Source organism: Tursiops truncatus, chromosome 2 (assembly GCF_011762595.2).
Source record: "Tursiops truncatus isolate mTurTru1 chromosome 2, mTurTru1.mat.Y, whole genome shotgun sequence".
In the NCBI taxonomy this organism is placed as follows: Eukaryota; Metazoa; Chordata; class Mammalia; order Artiodactyla; family Delphinidae; genus Tursiops; species Tursiops truncatus.
This window is the reverse complement of record NC_047035.1, coordinates 156,064,473-156,079,098: the sequence shown is the minus strand read 5'-3', so window position 1 is coordinate 156,079,098 and position 14,626 is coordinate 156,064,473. Positions and strand designations below refer to the sequence as shown.

Here is a 14,626-nt window from a genome sequence, read left to right as displayed (position 1 = left end):
GACTAGCAGAGGTGAGAAGAAATAGAAAAAGATCACTCACTTATACTTTAACAAATAGTGTGGCGGTTAGAAACAGGGCTTTGAAGTCAGACAGCCAGACTCTGCTCTGCCACTTACTTCCTGTAGGACCTGAATCACTTCGCCTCTTCGAACATCACGCTCCCTGTGTGTAAACTAGGGAGGGTCATAAAGCTGACGGAGTAGGTTGCTGTGAGGTTTATGTGAGTTTATGCATAGTAAATGCATGGTAAATGTCTGGTACGTATTAAACCTGCACTAAGCAGGTTATAAAGTATCCACAAGCAAGGAGTTGTCACACACCAGTCTTGTGTCATCTGTTACTACAATCATGCTCTCATGCTGCTAGAAAAACTGCTAAGGTGTAGTCTTGAGTTTGCCAGCAATTGTAGGCAGGTTGAAGTGAGTAAAATGACTCATATGCTTGTCTTGGTTCTAGGTATCTGTTGTTGGCAATTTTGTCATTCAACCCTGCTGCCAAATGTGGAAATTAAACTCACATTCAACAAGTAATAATTATGTTTCTCATTAGTAGTAATGGTATTTAAACATTGTTACATCACTTCATATCCTTTTTCTCTGTGAATCATCTTACACATAAACGTTGGAGTTACTAGTCTGATTTTGGGAGTTCTAGGGAACCAGTAGTAATGCTCTTTCTTTTTGAGAAGTAACACAGGAGACATTGACAGATGGAGAGCAAAATCTTTTGGCTGATTGGAGGGCACGTTAGATCTGAAGTGGAAAGGGCTTATTAGCCTCTCTTGACTTAGATTTACCCACCGGGTGACTAGCACAGCCAAGCAACCCCAGGCCTCCCATCAGGGCAGGTGCTTTCCTGCATAGAGAGGATATCAGAAGGGATGTGCCCTTCTGATGGGGTGGCTGGGTGAGAAAGCGAGGAGCTCAGCCAAGCCCATCCCCAACTCCTCTGCTCCCGAGAGAGGAGTGAAGGAAGCGTGGGAGGGAGTTGGGAGTGTTTCTCTGGCTGAAGGCCCTCCATGTGAGCTTGAAGCATGATGGAGGCACACGGAGCTGAGTGAGCTGGAGCTTCCAGTAAAGGAAGTGAGACAGTGATGGTCTGTGAGTAGGTTGGGGAGCTGGAAAAAGGGGAAGTGTGAGGTTGGAACACAGACATAACAAACAAGTCTCTGGTTTCTTTCATCTTCCAGTAGCCACATAGTACCTACATACACTTATTCATGAATGTATTCATTCATTCCTTAATGAATATGAAGGTCTTGCAAATAATCAGAAGTGCTCATCAGAAATAGATTGTGACTTCTCATGTCTGAGTCCTAATAATATTTCAAATGCTACCTTGAAATAGACTTTACAAAAAAACAATAAAATGTATGAAAAAGGTAAGAGTCTTTAGCAGAAGCATATATTTTCTTTTTTTTTTTTTTGCAGTAAAGCTATATCTGGAAAACAGCTTATAAATCTAATTTTTAAAATAAGTTGATATATTGTGTTTACCTGGTTGAATAATTCACATTAGTAACTAATTTTGAGTAATTTTTCAAAAGAAATACTTAGTGAGCAACTACTGTGTGCTGGGCACTGTGATGGATATAAGAGATACCAAGATGAATGAGATACTGTCTTTTGTTCATGGAGATTACAGTTTAATAGAAGTGACATGGAAGTAAGTATATTCAGTAAATTGTTGTGGGTAACAGATGGTAAATACAGTAGATCTAAAGGCCAGTTCTACCAGTAACCAATTCTACCTTTATGGCAATGGGCATTGGTAAGGTGGATCCTCTAGTAGGTCTGTAGTCATGATTAAATTTTAGGGAAAAAAATTATCCTGTTATAATGAGTCCTTGTCAGTAATTGTAGGACTTTAAAATTATTTTGTTTCTCATCTTTCTAGAATTCAGGAAGCAAGTAATAGAAGCCTTCCCTGGAATTGTTGTTAAAATTATGATTTAAAATATTTTATTAGTTTTAGAAATATTAAATATCTACCTCATGCTGGGTGCTCCGTGTTTAAAATATTGGAGATGGTCCTGTTCTTACAGGTCTTAAAATATATATGCTTACAAACAAAACAACATACAGACAACCTACCAATTATAAAATGTTAATCTTTTTATTTGTAGAAGCAAGAGAAGGGCCTGGAGAATTGAGAGGACTCTATGAAAGGGAGGTGGCGATGGCAGTTGGGAAACTGTTGGAAGAGAACTCGTTTGAGCAGTAGATGACAAACGTGCTAACACGAGGACTTTGCTTTATCTCTCCTCAACCCCATCACTCTCCTTGCTTGAAAGTTGGGCTTCTATATAAGAATTTGTTTGAAGAAATGTGTTGTGCACACTGAATGAAAAATTTAAAAATGAAAACATGATATAATAGAAAATGCTGATATCATGCTACTAGTGAGATAATAGAAATATTTTGAATGGAAAGGTATAAATCATATTTACACTGACAGTTAAAAGCTAAAATTGAAGAGCACTTAGGCTTATTGTTTGAACACTTTTATTGTATCAGACAGTGCTTATTACCAGAGGAGTATGAAGATGTACGTGGAAGCTTGTGTGGCTCTTTTGAAGTGGAAAGTGGGGCATTTCTGAGGACTTTTGGGTTTATGGCATTGGTTCTTTCCTGTATTTAACTTTCAGCCTTTGGCTGTCCCTTCCTTGATCATGATTAGTTACACTATTTTTATAATTGCAGCTGTGATCAGAGTCTTGTTGTTGTGTTGTTTCCAAGTTAACATGGACAGAGGGAAGGAAGCCAAATGATTTTTCTGAGATTACTACTCGAGTGGGGGAAGGAAGAAGGAGAGAAATGGGTTTTTGAGGTTGTACATTTTTGATACGACACTTGTTTAAGGTGGAGTTAGCTGAGCTGTGAGAGGTGGAGGTGGGACTGTGCTGGAGGGCGCAGGAGCATGGATTAGGGTAAAAGGGACAGGAGATTTGGGATCAGTGCTCACAGGACCACCAGGTGGAGCTTTTGGCTAAGGATGTGAAGCTCTCCCAGGATGCTACCCAGTAATAAACTTCGTTGTGGGGAGAGTAGGTATACGTCACTTTTAAGTGTCCGTATTGAATTTCATCTCTCACAGAATAACTAGTTAAAATAAGTGGTATTTCAGGTTCTCTTGTGACTGGTGTGCCTTCCTTTATTTTGTTTTTAGTTGTGTTTTGATGTTGATCTGTTTAACTCGGCTTATTTCTCCTCTGAGCGTTCCCTTCAGCCTTGGATCTAGAGCATGGCAAAATAAATGCTGACGTTTTTAGCAATGGTGCCTTTTAAGATTTTATCATTAGAAGAATCTTTATAATTGGTGTATCTTAGTCCAGAGTATTCTACGAAAGCGATCACAAATAACTGAAACATTGTTTAGGCACCATCGATACTTAGGGCCTCTTTTGGTTGAAAGCTGAGATGGAATTAAAGAACTCAGATTATAGACGTGGGTAATTCACTCAGATCATTTCAGGAGAAGGCATTTGCTTTGTGTACATGCATTGAGCAGGAGAGGAGAGCCAGCAACCGCAGCAGCAGCTCAGAGGCGGGCTAGACTCTCTCTTTCTTTTTTTAGGCTAAAAGGTCTCTCTGATGGTGACTCTGCTTTGCTCTGCGTATTGGGTACCGTTTTCCTCTCTGAAGCATCTTTTTCTCAGCTTACTGGTAGTTTCTGCTTCCTCTTTTTTTTCAGCTTGCCTTTGGTTACAGTAACCTATTAAGCTCTTTACCTCATAATGTTTCACCTTTAACTCTCATTACAAATTGACTCTCTAGTTTATCCTAGTTTGAATTCCTAAGAAAGGACTAGTTGAATAAATTATGTTCGTGCATTGGGAAACTTTACAGCTGTGAAAAAGGTTGAGGTAGATCCACTGGTATATTGGACCCAGCCTGAACTATGCGTCTGGTGACATCACACTGGTACCTTGGTAAGTGGCTGCCACAGTGGGAATATACGCAGCATAGAAATTGGCAGATGCCACAAACCAGGGCTCACAGCCTAAACTTCTTCCCTGCAGGAACTGGTTGCTAAGGCTTTATTGGTGTTGATATGCATAAGCTCGAAGATGTACTGTTAAGCAAAAAAGAGTAAGATCTAGAATTATTTATAGAATGGTTCTAGTTTTTAAATAGAAAAGGGACATTTAAATATATGTGTATGTGCATACATACATGCAGATTCTTGTATAGTGTGGAGAATAGTTTTGGGAGATAACGGTGGCTGCTTCTAGGAAGGGGGGACTTAGGTTTGGAGTGGGGTGTGTGGAAGTGTGCAGATCAGAGTTCAATTTTAGATGCTTTGTGTATAGTTGATTATGAACATTAAAAGCCAATAAAATCCTTATATAATCACAGTGTCAGTAGTCAATATAATTTACTTCAATCTCAAACATTATGATGAAGTATGTAGGAAGGAAATATAATCCTAATGTTGAAAGTGTCAAGGTCAGATGAATTCACTTTTCCCATATGTATCAAATTCATAGCCATGCCCCTTAGTACATTGCTTCATATTTGACCATGACTTTTATCACTCTCTACTTTGTTCTGAATTTTCTAATAGTCTTCTTATCCTCTTTTTGGTGTCTTTCATATGTAAGCTTTCACTGTATCGCTAATAATATCTGTGATCTACATGTTGCCTAGAATCCGCTTTCTTCTTGAAGACACCTTGTATTCCCTATTCTAATGCAGGGTGGTCACTCTCTAGGCAACTACACAGTTAGCTTCCTGAGATTGCATGGATCCTGTGTCTACCCCTTTTTTTGATTCTGTTAAAAAATTTTTCTGACACTTATTAAAACAATAAAGAAATCCCTATAAATAAGAGATTTATAGTCAGTCAGTCAAGTGAGGGCCTTGGTGGATAGAAAATTACTAAGAGGAGACTTCAAGGATGGGATTCTTGCTAAACCAACTTAACAGGATTTTTGGTAGAGGCAGGCCAGTGTTACCAGATATCAAGGGTCGGGGATGAGGAATCTGACCAGATATCAAGAGCAAAGAGATGTCAAGGGTGGGGGGACTCTCACTGAACTGACTTAGCAGGATTTTTGCTACAGCTGGGCTAGGCAGGCCAAAACAGGACTCAAGGCCTAGTAAAGAAGATGGTTAAAAGTTTGGACAAGGAGAGAGTCTTTGTCAAAGAAACATTGTTTAGGCAGTGAACTCTGAATCATTGTATTAGTTTCCTCTTGCTGCTGTAACAAACTATGACAAACTTCGTGGCTTAAAACAACAAGATTGATTCTCTTACTGTGCTGGAGGCCAGAAGTCTGAAATCAGTTCCACTGGGCTGAAGTCAGCAGGGCTGATTCCTTCTGGAGCCACTAGGGGAGAATGGGCATCCTTGCCTTTCTGAGCTTCTGGAGGCTGCCTCCTTTCCTTGGCTCATGGCCCCTTCTTTCCTCACATCACTCCAGCCTCTTGCCTTCATCCTCACACCTACTTCCTCCTCTGACCTTCTTGACTGCCTTTCATAAGATTCCTGTGATTGCGTTGTGCCCACCTTCACGATACAGGGTCACCTTCCCACCTCAAGATCCTTACTTAATTACATCCGCAAATTCCTTTTGCCATATTAGGTACATCCACAAGTTCCAGAGATTAGGATGTGGACATATTTTGGGGAGTCATTCTTCAGCTCACCCCACCTTGTAATATCTGTAAACGTTTTTACTTTTTCCTCATACCGAATCAGTTGTTTAGCTTGGTATAGAATTCCAAGCTCATGATAATTTTTTTTTTCTCAGAACTTTGAAAATAAGTGCTTCATTACCTTCTAGTTGATAAGAAATTTGATGCCAGTCTGATTCTCATTCCTTGGTTTATGATTTGAACTTTTTCCCTCTCTCTAAGCTTCTGACATCTTTTACCTGTATTGAATGTTATACCTGGCTTAAGCTGAGTGTAAACGTAATTCACTAGTGTCCAGTTAAGTGTAATTAATGTTCATAATCATGCCTCTAAGGTGGCTGTCACTTTTGCAAAGTACTTTCCATATTGTAGGTCCCAACCCTTTAAAAAAAAAAAAAAAGAAAGAAGGAAACAGTGAAGGGAAGAAGGAAAGAATAAATAGGACATTTCACAGTGCCACCCTGCAGTAAGCTATGCGTTTTGTTTCATGAAACATTTATTTCACTTGTATATGTGTGGTGTGTTAAATATTTCCAAAACCCTCCAGAATTTAGTATGCATTTGCTTAGTGTCTGAAACAGGGGCTGAAGCTTTCACATTAAAAAGTATCATTAAAATTAAGTTATAAAATGTACTCGAGAAGAGTATTCCTACTTAGCTTTAGTATAATGTTTTAAATACAACTTTTCTTTATTGCTCCAAGACAAGTTTTATTAAAAGTAATAAGAATGTGGCTAATTTTGAAGTGCAAGATTAAGGCATATTCAAAGCCCCTGTTTGTTACTAGATGGAATGCTGGGTGTAGGCTGGTGTGGTTCATACTTGGGATCTAGCCTGAAAGGCATGTTTTTACCCTCAACAAACATCATCTTTGTTTGAATATCTGTAGTGCATGTAACCACAGCAAGGTCTTTTTTTCCCCCTTAGAATATATCTCAGACCTTTTCTTTCTTGTGCCTGTTTCACAAATAGTTTAAAGTAGAGCTGCCTTCCGCTTTTCTGTTTCAGTTTGTTGCAGAATGTGTGAGGGACCACCTAACACTCTTGGTGTGCTTGCAAACTATAAAGCAGTAATGGAATCTTGGAAGAGATAAGTTTACTCTATGAGGACTGAAGCTGTTGTTAATTCCCAAAGCCAGACTGGTTATCTAACAAAGGGTAAAGTACTTTTTAAATTGAAATATATATTTATTTACATTCATCTGTCAAAATGTATACTAGGAAAAATGGTCTGTCAATTTTGTTTCATTGAATTTAAAATTTAGTAAGTTTGAATGAATTGTTCATTACAATTTGGGGCTAACTTAGTGATACTAAGTTACAATCCAGGTGGATACTTGATTCTTTAAAGTTTTTGTGTTTAAATGGAATTAGAGGTCTTCTTAAAATGCTCTAGTTGTCATTTTCTTCCGTTCGTTTGTGCCCAGAGATGTTTTCTGTATACTTGAGTATTTAATCCAAATGCCTTTCTATCCTTACTACTTAAAATGTGCCTCTTGTACTTTGAAACATTGTTACATTAGATGTAAAGTCAATTAAGATAATTTGATTTAATTTGGCTTGAATACTGTGATATTTGAATACTGTGTTTGATAATGACAAGTGCCCAGGAACACAGCCTGGAAGTCAGTGCACACTTGCATAGACACAGACAGCTGCCGATACCTTCTGTGGTCAGTGTTTATAGGGCAAACTCTTTGTTCTGCAGCGGAATTTCTAAATAAGCAATCAGAACAAAACCAAAGGGAGTATTCTACTATAATTCTTAATAAACTTCTCAACTGTAGATCAGACAGTATGAAATATAATTTAACTATAGTGAATTCTGCATAAGGACACTGCTTCTTACTGGAAAGATGCTTGCTTCACAACGCGGATTAGTAAACAATGTCTCTAAACTTGGTGTTGGGAAAGATTGGCATTTCTATTTAGTCTCTTCAAAGAAGCAGGTTTGGCTATATTTTATAAAATTAGTTTGACCTTAACTCTGTTCTCTTTTACATTCATTAACATTACAAAATTTTCTCCGCATCAGGAAATACAAGGATAAGAACTTTCTAAAGGAATGTAAAGATTAGTACTGACTTGATTTGGAGTCAACTATTCTAATCATGTTAATCATTTTATTCCCATAAAATTAGGTACAGTTTCATCCAATTCCAGTACAACCCCTATTACTTGGCTAGGTCTCCTTTCTGGAAATCTCTAGATTGGAGGCGACCCATGTAAAGCGTTGTAGCTTACAGTTTGCCACAATGATGTTTTCTTGGGATACTTTGCATCTTCACTTCCGAACTCTATACTGTTTCCAGTTCTTGCCTTTACACTTTTAAACTTTTCATTGTTAAGTTGGAAATATAGTTGAGACTCCTAGGACTAGTAGCAGGAATAAAGGACTAGTATAAAATACTTCAAAGAAAGCACTCATTTATTGGATTTGGCCTAATCACCATAGAAATTCATGCTTAGCTGTTCTGGTAATGGAAATAGAATTTACTAAGTAGCCAAGTTTCCTAGTTTGAGTTTAATTTCTGTTAATTTGCTTTCCCTACCCTTTTGTAGAAATGTAATGTGTTAAAGCTGGGTAACAGGAGAGGGAAAAAGGAATTGATGAAGGCTCATACGTCTAAAATAGGATAATAAATATGTGTATAATTGAGTTGAGTATCCCAGACTTCTGATTGTATAAGTTAACTGTGAAAATCTGAACAACTAACCTGTATTTTTGTTATTTTATTGAACCATTTGTTATTTATTCACATTTCCCTCAAAGGATAGTATATTGACACTTTGTAGTCTGAGAAAAGCAGTGGCAGAAACATTTTTTTCCCAAATAAGCTTTAAGAAATTCACAAATTCCATTCTGCTATTTTTACTATTATAAACAACCTTGTGCTTATTTGATTATCTCATTATCATAAATTCCTAGAGGTGGAATTATTGGGTAAAGGAGATGCCTGTTTTAAGATTTTAAAAAATTTTTATTGTTTTCTTTACTTTAGAAAACTTTTCTTGTCTTTTGTCCTTAATACTATTTAACATATAGACAGCACTTTGCTATTATGTGGGTATTTATTGGACTATAGTCTCTACCTATTAAGGTTTTTTTCTTTTTAATATTTATTTATTTATTTGGTTGTGCCGGGTCTTAAGTTGCGGCAGGCAGGCTCCTTAGTTGCAGCTCGCGGGCTCTTTAGTCGCAGCTCGCTGGCTCCTTAGTTGCGGCATGCATGTGGGATCTAGTTCCCTGACCAGAGATTGAACCTGGGCCCCCTACATTGGGAGTGCAGAGACTTAACCACTGTGCCAACCAGGGAAGGCCCTGTTTTTAAGATTTTTGATACATATTATCAAGTGCTTTCCAGAAAGATTTTATACATTTGCAAGTCTACCCACAGCATAAGTAATGGCAGATTTCCCCACACTATATCAAGACTGAGTAATATCAATGCATTTCTTGGTCAGTGTGAGATAGGTGCAAAGTGGTATTTTATTTATTTATTTTTATTTTTAGCTGTGTTGGGTCTTCGTCGCTGCGTGCGGGCTTTCTCTAGTTGCGGCGAGGGGGCTACTCTTCGTTGTGGTGCGTGGGCTTCTCATTGCGGTGGCTACTCTTGTTGTGGAGCATGGACTTTAGGTACACGGGCTTCATTAGTTGTGGCACACGGGCTCAGTAGTTGTGGTGCATGGGCTTAGTTGCTCCACAGCATGTGGGATCTTCCTGGACCAGGGATCAAAACCATGTCCCCTGCATTGGCAGGTGGATTCTTAACCACTGTGCCACCAGGGAAGTCCCTTTATTTTATTTTATTTATTTTTTACATCTTTATTGGAGTATAATTGCTTTACAATGTTCTGTTAGTTTCTGCTGTATAACAAAGTGAATCAGCTATATGCATACATATATCCCCATATACCCTCTCTCTTGCGTCTCCCTCCCACCCTCCCTATCCCACCTGTCTAGGTGGTCACAAAGCACCGAGCTGATCTCCGTGTGCTATGCAGCTGCTTCCCACTAGCTATCTATTTTACATTTGGTAGTGTATCTATGTCCATGCCACTCTCTCACTTCGTCCCAGCTTACCCTTCCTCCTCCCCATGTCCTCAAGTCCATTCTCTACGTCTGCATCTTTATTCCTGTCCTGCCTCTAGGTTCATGAGAAACATTTTTTTTTTTTTTTAGATTCCATAGTTAACGTATGGTATTTGTTTTTCTCTTTCTGACTTACTTCACTCTGTATGACAGACTCTAGGTCCATCCCCCTTCAAAGTGGTATTTTAAAATTTGTATTTCCTTAGTTTCTGATGACTTGAGTTTTTTCCCCCCATGTCTTGGCTTTTAAAATTAGCTTTTATTTTTATCAGAGCTGTACTTGGTGTAAAGATTCAGCAGCCTGTAAAACTTATTTTGAAAAATAAGCTGACTTCCACACCCCTCCCTCCGGGCTGCCCACCCCAAAGAAGTAATCACTCTCCACTCCCAGCTGGTTCATTATCCGTTTACTTGCAAAGCGCTAGATACCATGCCTATATTGCCGCTTCCTGTTCTGCAGATTTAGTCATTATCTCATGGTTTCCTGCTTTGGAGGGTGAGGATTTGGTTTTCTTCCCTGCACTCACTCAACCTCTTACATACACACACGCATCCCTTCAACTCTCGGGACTTGACTTCTTTAATCAACTCCCTGTTTTTAACCCCACCCTCACCTCTTCTCTGGAACCTCCATTTGCTGGGCCACCGAGGGCAAGGATTTAAAGAATCCCTATATTGTCGTTTTAGTGGGGTTTTAGGAGGAATGGATATAAAAGTGTGTGTTCCATCTGCCATCTTTAACTGGACATCCTTTTTCGTGTCTTTAGTGATCTTTTTTATAAAGTAGTGGTTAAAATTATGGACTGTGGAGTCAATACTGTCTGGATTTGAATCTGTCTTTGCTGTTTACTAGCTTTGTGACCTTAGACAAGTTGGTTAAAATCTCTAAACCTCATTTTTTTTCCATCTGTGTAATAGAATTAATACAGTAAAGTGCCATTGTGAGAATTAAGTGTGATAAGGCATGTAAAGTGCTTTCCCGCAGTATCTGGATGCTGACAGTATCTTATTATCTGCAGGTCACTCTGTGCAGAACACAGAGTTGTCACTGCTGTTGTTACTCCTGTGAATTTCTTGCATATGACCTTTGCCCAGTTTCCACTGGAATGCTTGTCTTTCTTCTTGATCAGAGGTGCCTTTTATACAGTCATTGATCTTTTATTTTTATTTATGGTAGTTGGGGTGTGTAATCATATCCACACTATTTCATGTTTTGACCTTTACTTGTTATCAGACTTAATGATTTTGAAAGATAACCTGGTGGTAATAAGAAAGAAAACTTTATTTGTGGTTGTATTGTGGTAAAAAACTGGAGATTATAATAGTCGTTGGGGCAGTTGATAAGGGAGACCTGAGAGGCTAAATGAAGAAATGATTATATTCATCATGTCAGAGAAATATTTTTTTTAACTCCTGAAGTCTATCTTGCACTGATTTATTTTGCGAGCAAATTACCTAAAATTTTAAAAGCCTTCTTGAATGCTCTTCTCATCATCTACCCAAGTGGATTTCATCTGAAAACTTAGAGCTCTCAGTTCCAGTTTCTACTTTAATATTTATTTCTATGAAACTAGATCCAAAATTAACTCTTGAGGGATAAGATTTACCATATCCCCTAAGTTAATGCTGTGTTAACAAATTTGCTTTCTTTTGAGTATGGTATTGTAATATTGAAATGGTAGATATGTTGATATTTCAAAGTTATAATTACGGATACTTTATTCGATTTTGCTGGTTTGTCATTTTAGGCAGCATTGATTTACTGTTTTATTTTCATTTGTTTTATCTTAGTTTTATAATTAATTAACTTTATAAATCTTTAAATAACAGTTCATTGAAATTTGATCTCTCCACAGATTCAAACCAGGATGTAGCAATCAAACTTGCCCAGGAGCGAGCTGAAATAGTTGCTAAATATGACAGAGTAAGTATTCATATTTACTCTTTGAGTAATTTTTATTTACAGAAGTATAAATAGAAATGGAGTTCCTTTTTGGAGAGCTTAAATTACAGCAGCATTTTGTTTACTTTCCGTGACTGTTGAAGTCATCTTATTTCTCTGACTTCATCTCCGTATTTTTTCTTCCTCCTTCCCTGTGCTTTAGCCACTCTGGTCACTTGTTATTCTTCCAACACTTCTTCCAGGCTTGCTCCTGCCTCAGGGCCTTTGCACTGGCTATTTCTTCTTCCTGGAACACTTGTATCCTGGATACCTTCATGCCCTATTGCTTCCTCTTTTTCTTTGCCCAGATGCTACCTCTTAGTGAAATCTTCTCTGACCACACTGTTTAAAAAATACACCCCTCCACCCCCTGGCTCTCTCTGTCCCCTTTCTCTTCTTTACTTTTCACCATAGCATTTAAAGTATCAGCATACTTTATATTATACTTTGTTGTCTGCTCTCCCTCCTAGAATGTAAACTCTCCGAGGGTAAGAATTTCTTTTGTTTGATTTGCTCTTGTATCCTAAATACCTACAATAGTTCTGGCTCATACTAGGTATTCAATAAATATTTTAATATATTAGTATATGGAATTGGATACCCATTTTATTTATAATGGATACGTGATGTTAAAAATTGAACATGGATCTGAAAATTTGAATTTATACATGATGTATAATCTCCATTAGCATTTTATCCTTAAGTTAATTATGGAATCTCTCTTTTTTTTTTTTTTTTTTTTTTTTTTTTTTTTGCGATATGTGGGCCTCTCACTGTTGTGTGGCCTCTCCCATTGCGGAGCACAGGCTCTGGAAGTCCAGACTCAGCGGCCATGACTCACGGGCCCAGCCGCTCCGTGGCATGTGGGATCTTCCCGGACCAGGGCACGAACCCGTGTACCCTGCATCAGCAGGCGGACTCTCAACCACTGTGCCACCAGGGAAACCCTGGAATCTCATTTTTGATGCCCTAGAAAATCACAGTTGTTGATGATTTACATATATCCTTATTATTACCTTAGCTCTTGAGATCTACAATGAGTTGTAGCCATGATTTATAAATGTCATGTTTTATATTTATGTCACTTGGATGTAATTTCGTATCTGTTATTTTTGATTACTTATGAGAATAACAGGAACATGAAATTATAGAAGGCCATCTGGACTGTGCCCTGCTTCCAGGGAGGCATACAGGCAGAGCTCAACTGAACAATCATGTTCCCAAGGTTTCTTTTTAAGTTGGTTGTTTGGAACATCAGACACCGTTTCCCATTATTATGATTAGGTTTTAACGTAGTCCGTGAAAAACCCAATTAATTTATTTAACTGCTTAACTAATTTAAAACCAATAGAACCATCGTTTGTTCATGCTCACGTGCATTTTTTTTTTTCATGCAGTTAACACTTAGTGACCAGGCCAAGTGTCATGCTAGGCATTGGGGTTTCACTGTACAAACGTGAGTTACAAGGGGTCCCTGCCCGCAAGATGCTCACGGCCTACTCAGAAAACACATGAACAGGCAGTTATAAAACATCCACGAGACAGTCGGGTACTAAGTGTGAAACGTGAGGGATTAGTGCAGGCTCTTGCCCTGGGGCTCCTGCTCTAATCAGTGCTGCTTCACAGCTCAGGAGGGGAGTGTGACGGGCAGTGGGCTGAGGATGGAGCTCTGGGCACACGGACACTTGGTGGGGGCAGCCCATGAGGAAGCTGTCACAGAAGAGTAGGGGAGGGGCAGGAGAACCAGAGACGATGGTGTCATGAGGTTGGGCAGCACTGACAAGCACAGTGGAAAAGTCCACTCGGTGAGGAAGCCAGAGTAGTGTCCACGGGATCTGATGGTGGGAGGCCGGTTTTGACCTTGGCAAGGATAGTATCAGGGCCAGTAGAGCTGGGAGCGAAGAGGAAGAGAGGCAAAGTAGGTAGCCTACTCTTCTGAGAAGTTAGGATGAAAAAGCAAGACATACTTTCTTCTAAGACGTTTTCACTCTAAAACCTTCAAGTTTGGCGGTTCATTCTGTTTTTAAAAAATAAATTTATTTATTTATTTTTGGCTATGTTGGGTCTTCATTGCTGCGCGCGGGCTTTCTCTAGTTGCGGTGAGCGGGGGCTACTCTTCGTTGCGGTGCGTGGGCTTCTCATTGTGGTGGCTTTTCTTGCTGTGGAGCACGGGCTCTAGGAGAGTGGGCTTAAGTAGTTGTGGCACGTGGGCTTAGCAGTTGTGTCTCGCGGGCTCTAGAGCGCAGGCTCAGTATTTGTGGCACATGCAGCATGTGGGATCTTCCCGGACCAGGGCCCGAACCCATGTCTCCTGCATTGGTAGGCGGATTCTTAACCGCTGCACCACCAGGGAAGCCCTGGCGGTTCATTCTTGAGTGGCTTCTTGTCCTCCATTGCTCCCTCTTTCCCAGTCTGTTTCTCACAGGAACCCAGGTCTGATCACGGCTTAATGTCTTCCAAAGTTTGTATCAAAGAAATAGTGATTATTGCCAGAAAAATTTTTTTAAGTTAATTAGGGTCGATAATGCCTCAGTTCCAGCTCTTATTTTTAGCAAAAAATAAGTCTTGTTTTTTGCTCTTTTTAAGAAATTATTCAGTTTTATATATTCCCAATAACACCCTTCTTTGTCCCCTATTATAGGGACGAGAAGGTGCAGAGATTGAACCTTGGGAAGATGCTGATTACCTTGTTTACAAAGTCACGGATAGATTTGGCTTCTTACAGTAAGTTGCATAGTTTGAAAGCTAACTTTTAAAATTATGTTTCTATGGTCTCCTATTTCGTTGATTTTCTTTATTTTTAATAGCATTGCTCTGAATAAGATTCCAGGATTGATCCTGCAACATGCTTTTTTTATTAAATTCCTGGCATTTTTAACCTGTGTGATTGAAATTGAACTATAGTTAAGAATACAATCTTTAATATTCATTGTGTTTTAGTAAGAACATTA

The 14,626-nt window shown here is 38.9% G+C and overlaps 1 protein-coding gene across 12 annotated transcripts in view; it reads left to right on the top strand.

Annotated features, from left to right (window-relative positions):
- Nucleotides 1-14,626, top strand: part of USP6NL (USP6 N-terminal like) — a 187,142-nt gene that overhangs the window by 112,820 nt on the left and 59,696 nt on the right. For 6 of the 12 annotated variants that reach the window (XM_019933241.3, XM_073801538.1, XM_033852354.2 and 3 more), the window contains exons 3-5: nucleotides 6,649-6,798; nucleotides 11,590-11,657; nucleotides 14,317-14,399. In XM_019933241.3, coding sequence (XP_019788800.1) covers nucleotides 6,744-6,798; nucleotides 11,590-11,657; nucleotides 14,317-14,399 — 206 coding nt within the window. In that variant the 5' untranslated portion in view covers nucleotides 6,649-6,743. Of the gene's footprint in view, nucleotides 1-6,648; nucleotides 6,799-11,589; nucleotides 11,658-14,316; nucleotides 14,400-14,626 lie in introns of those variants that run through there. The other 6 variants (XM_019933245.3, XM_073801540.1, XM_019933247.3 and 3 more) reach the window with 2 other exon arrangements.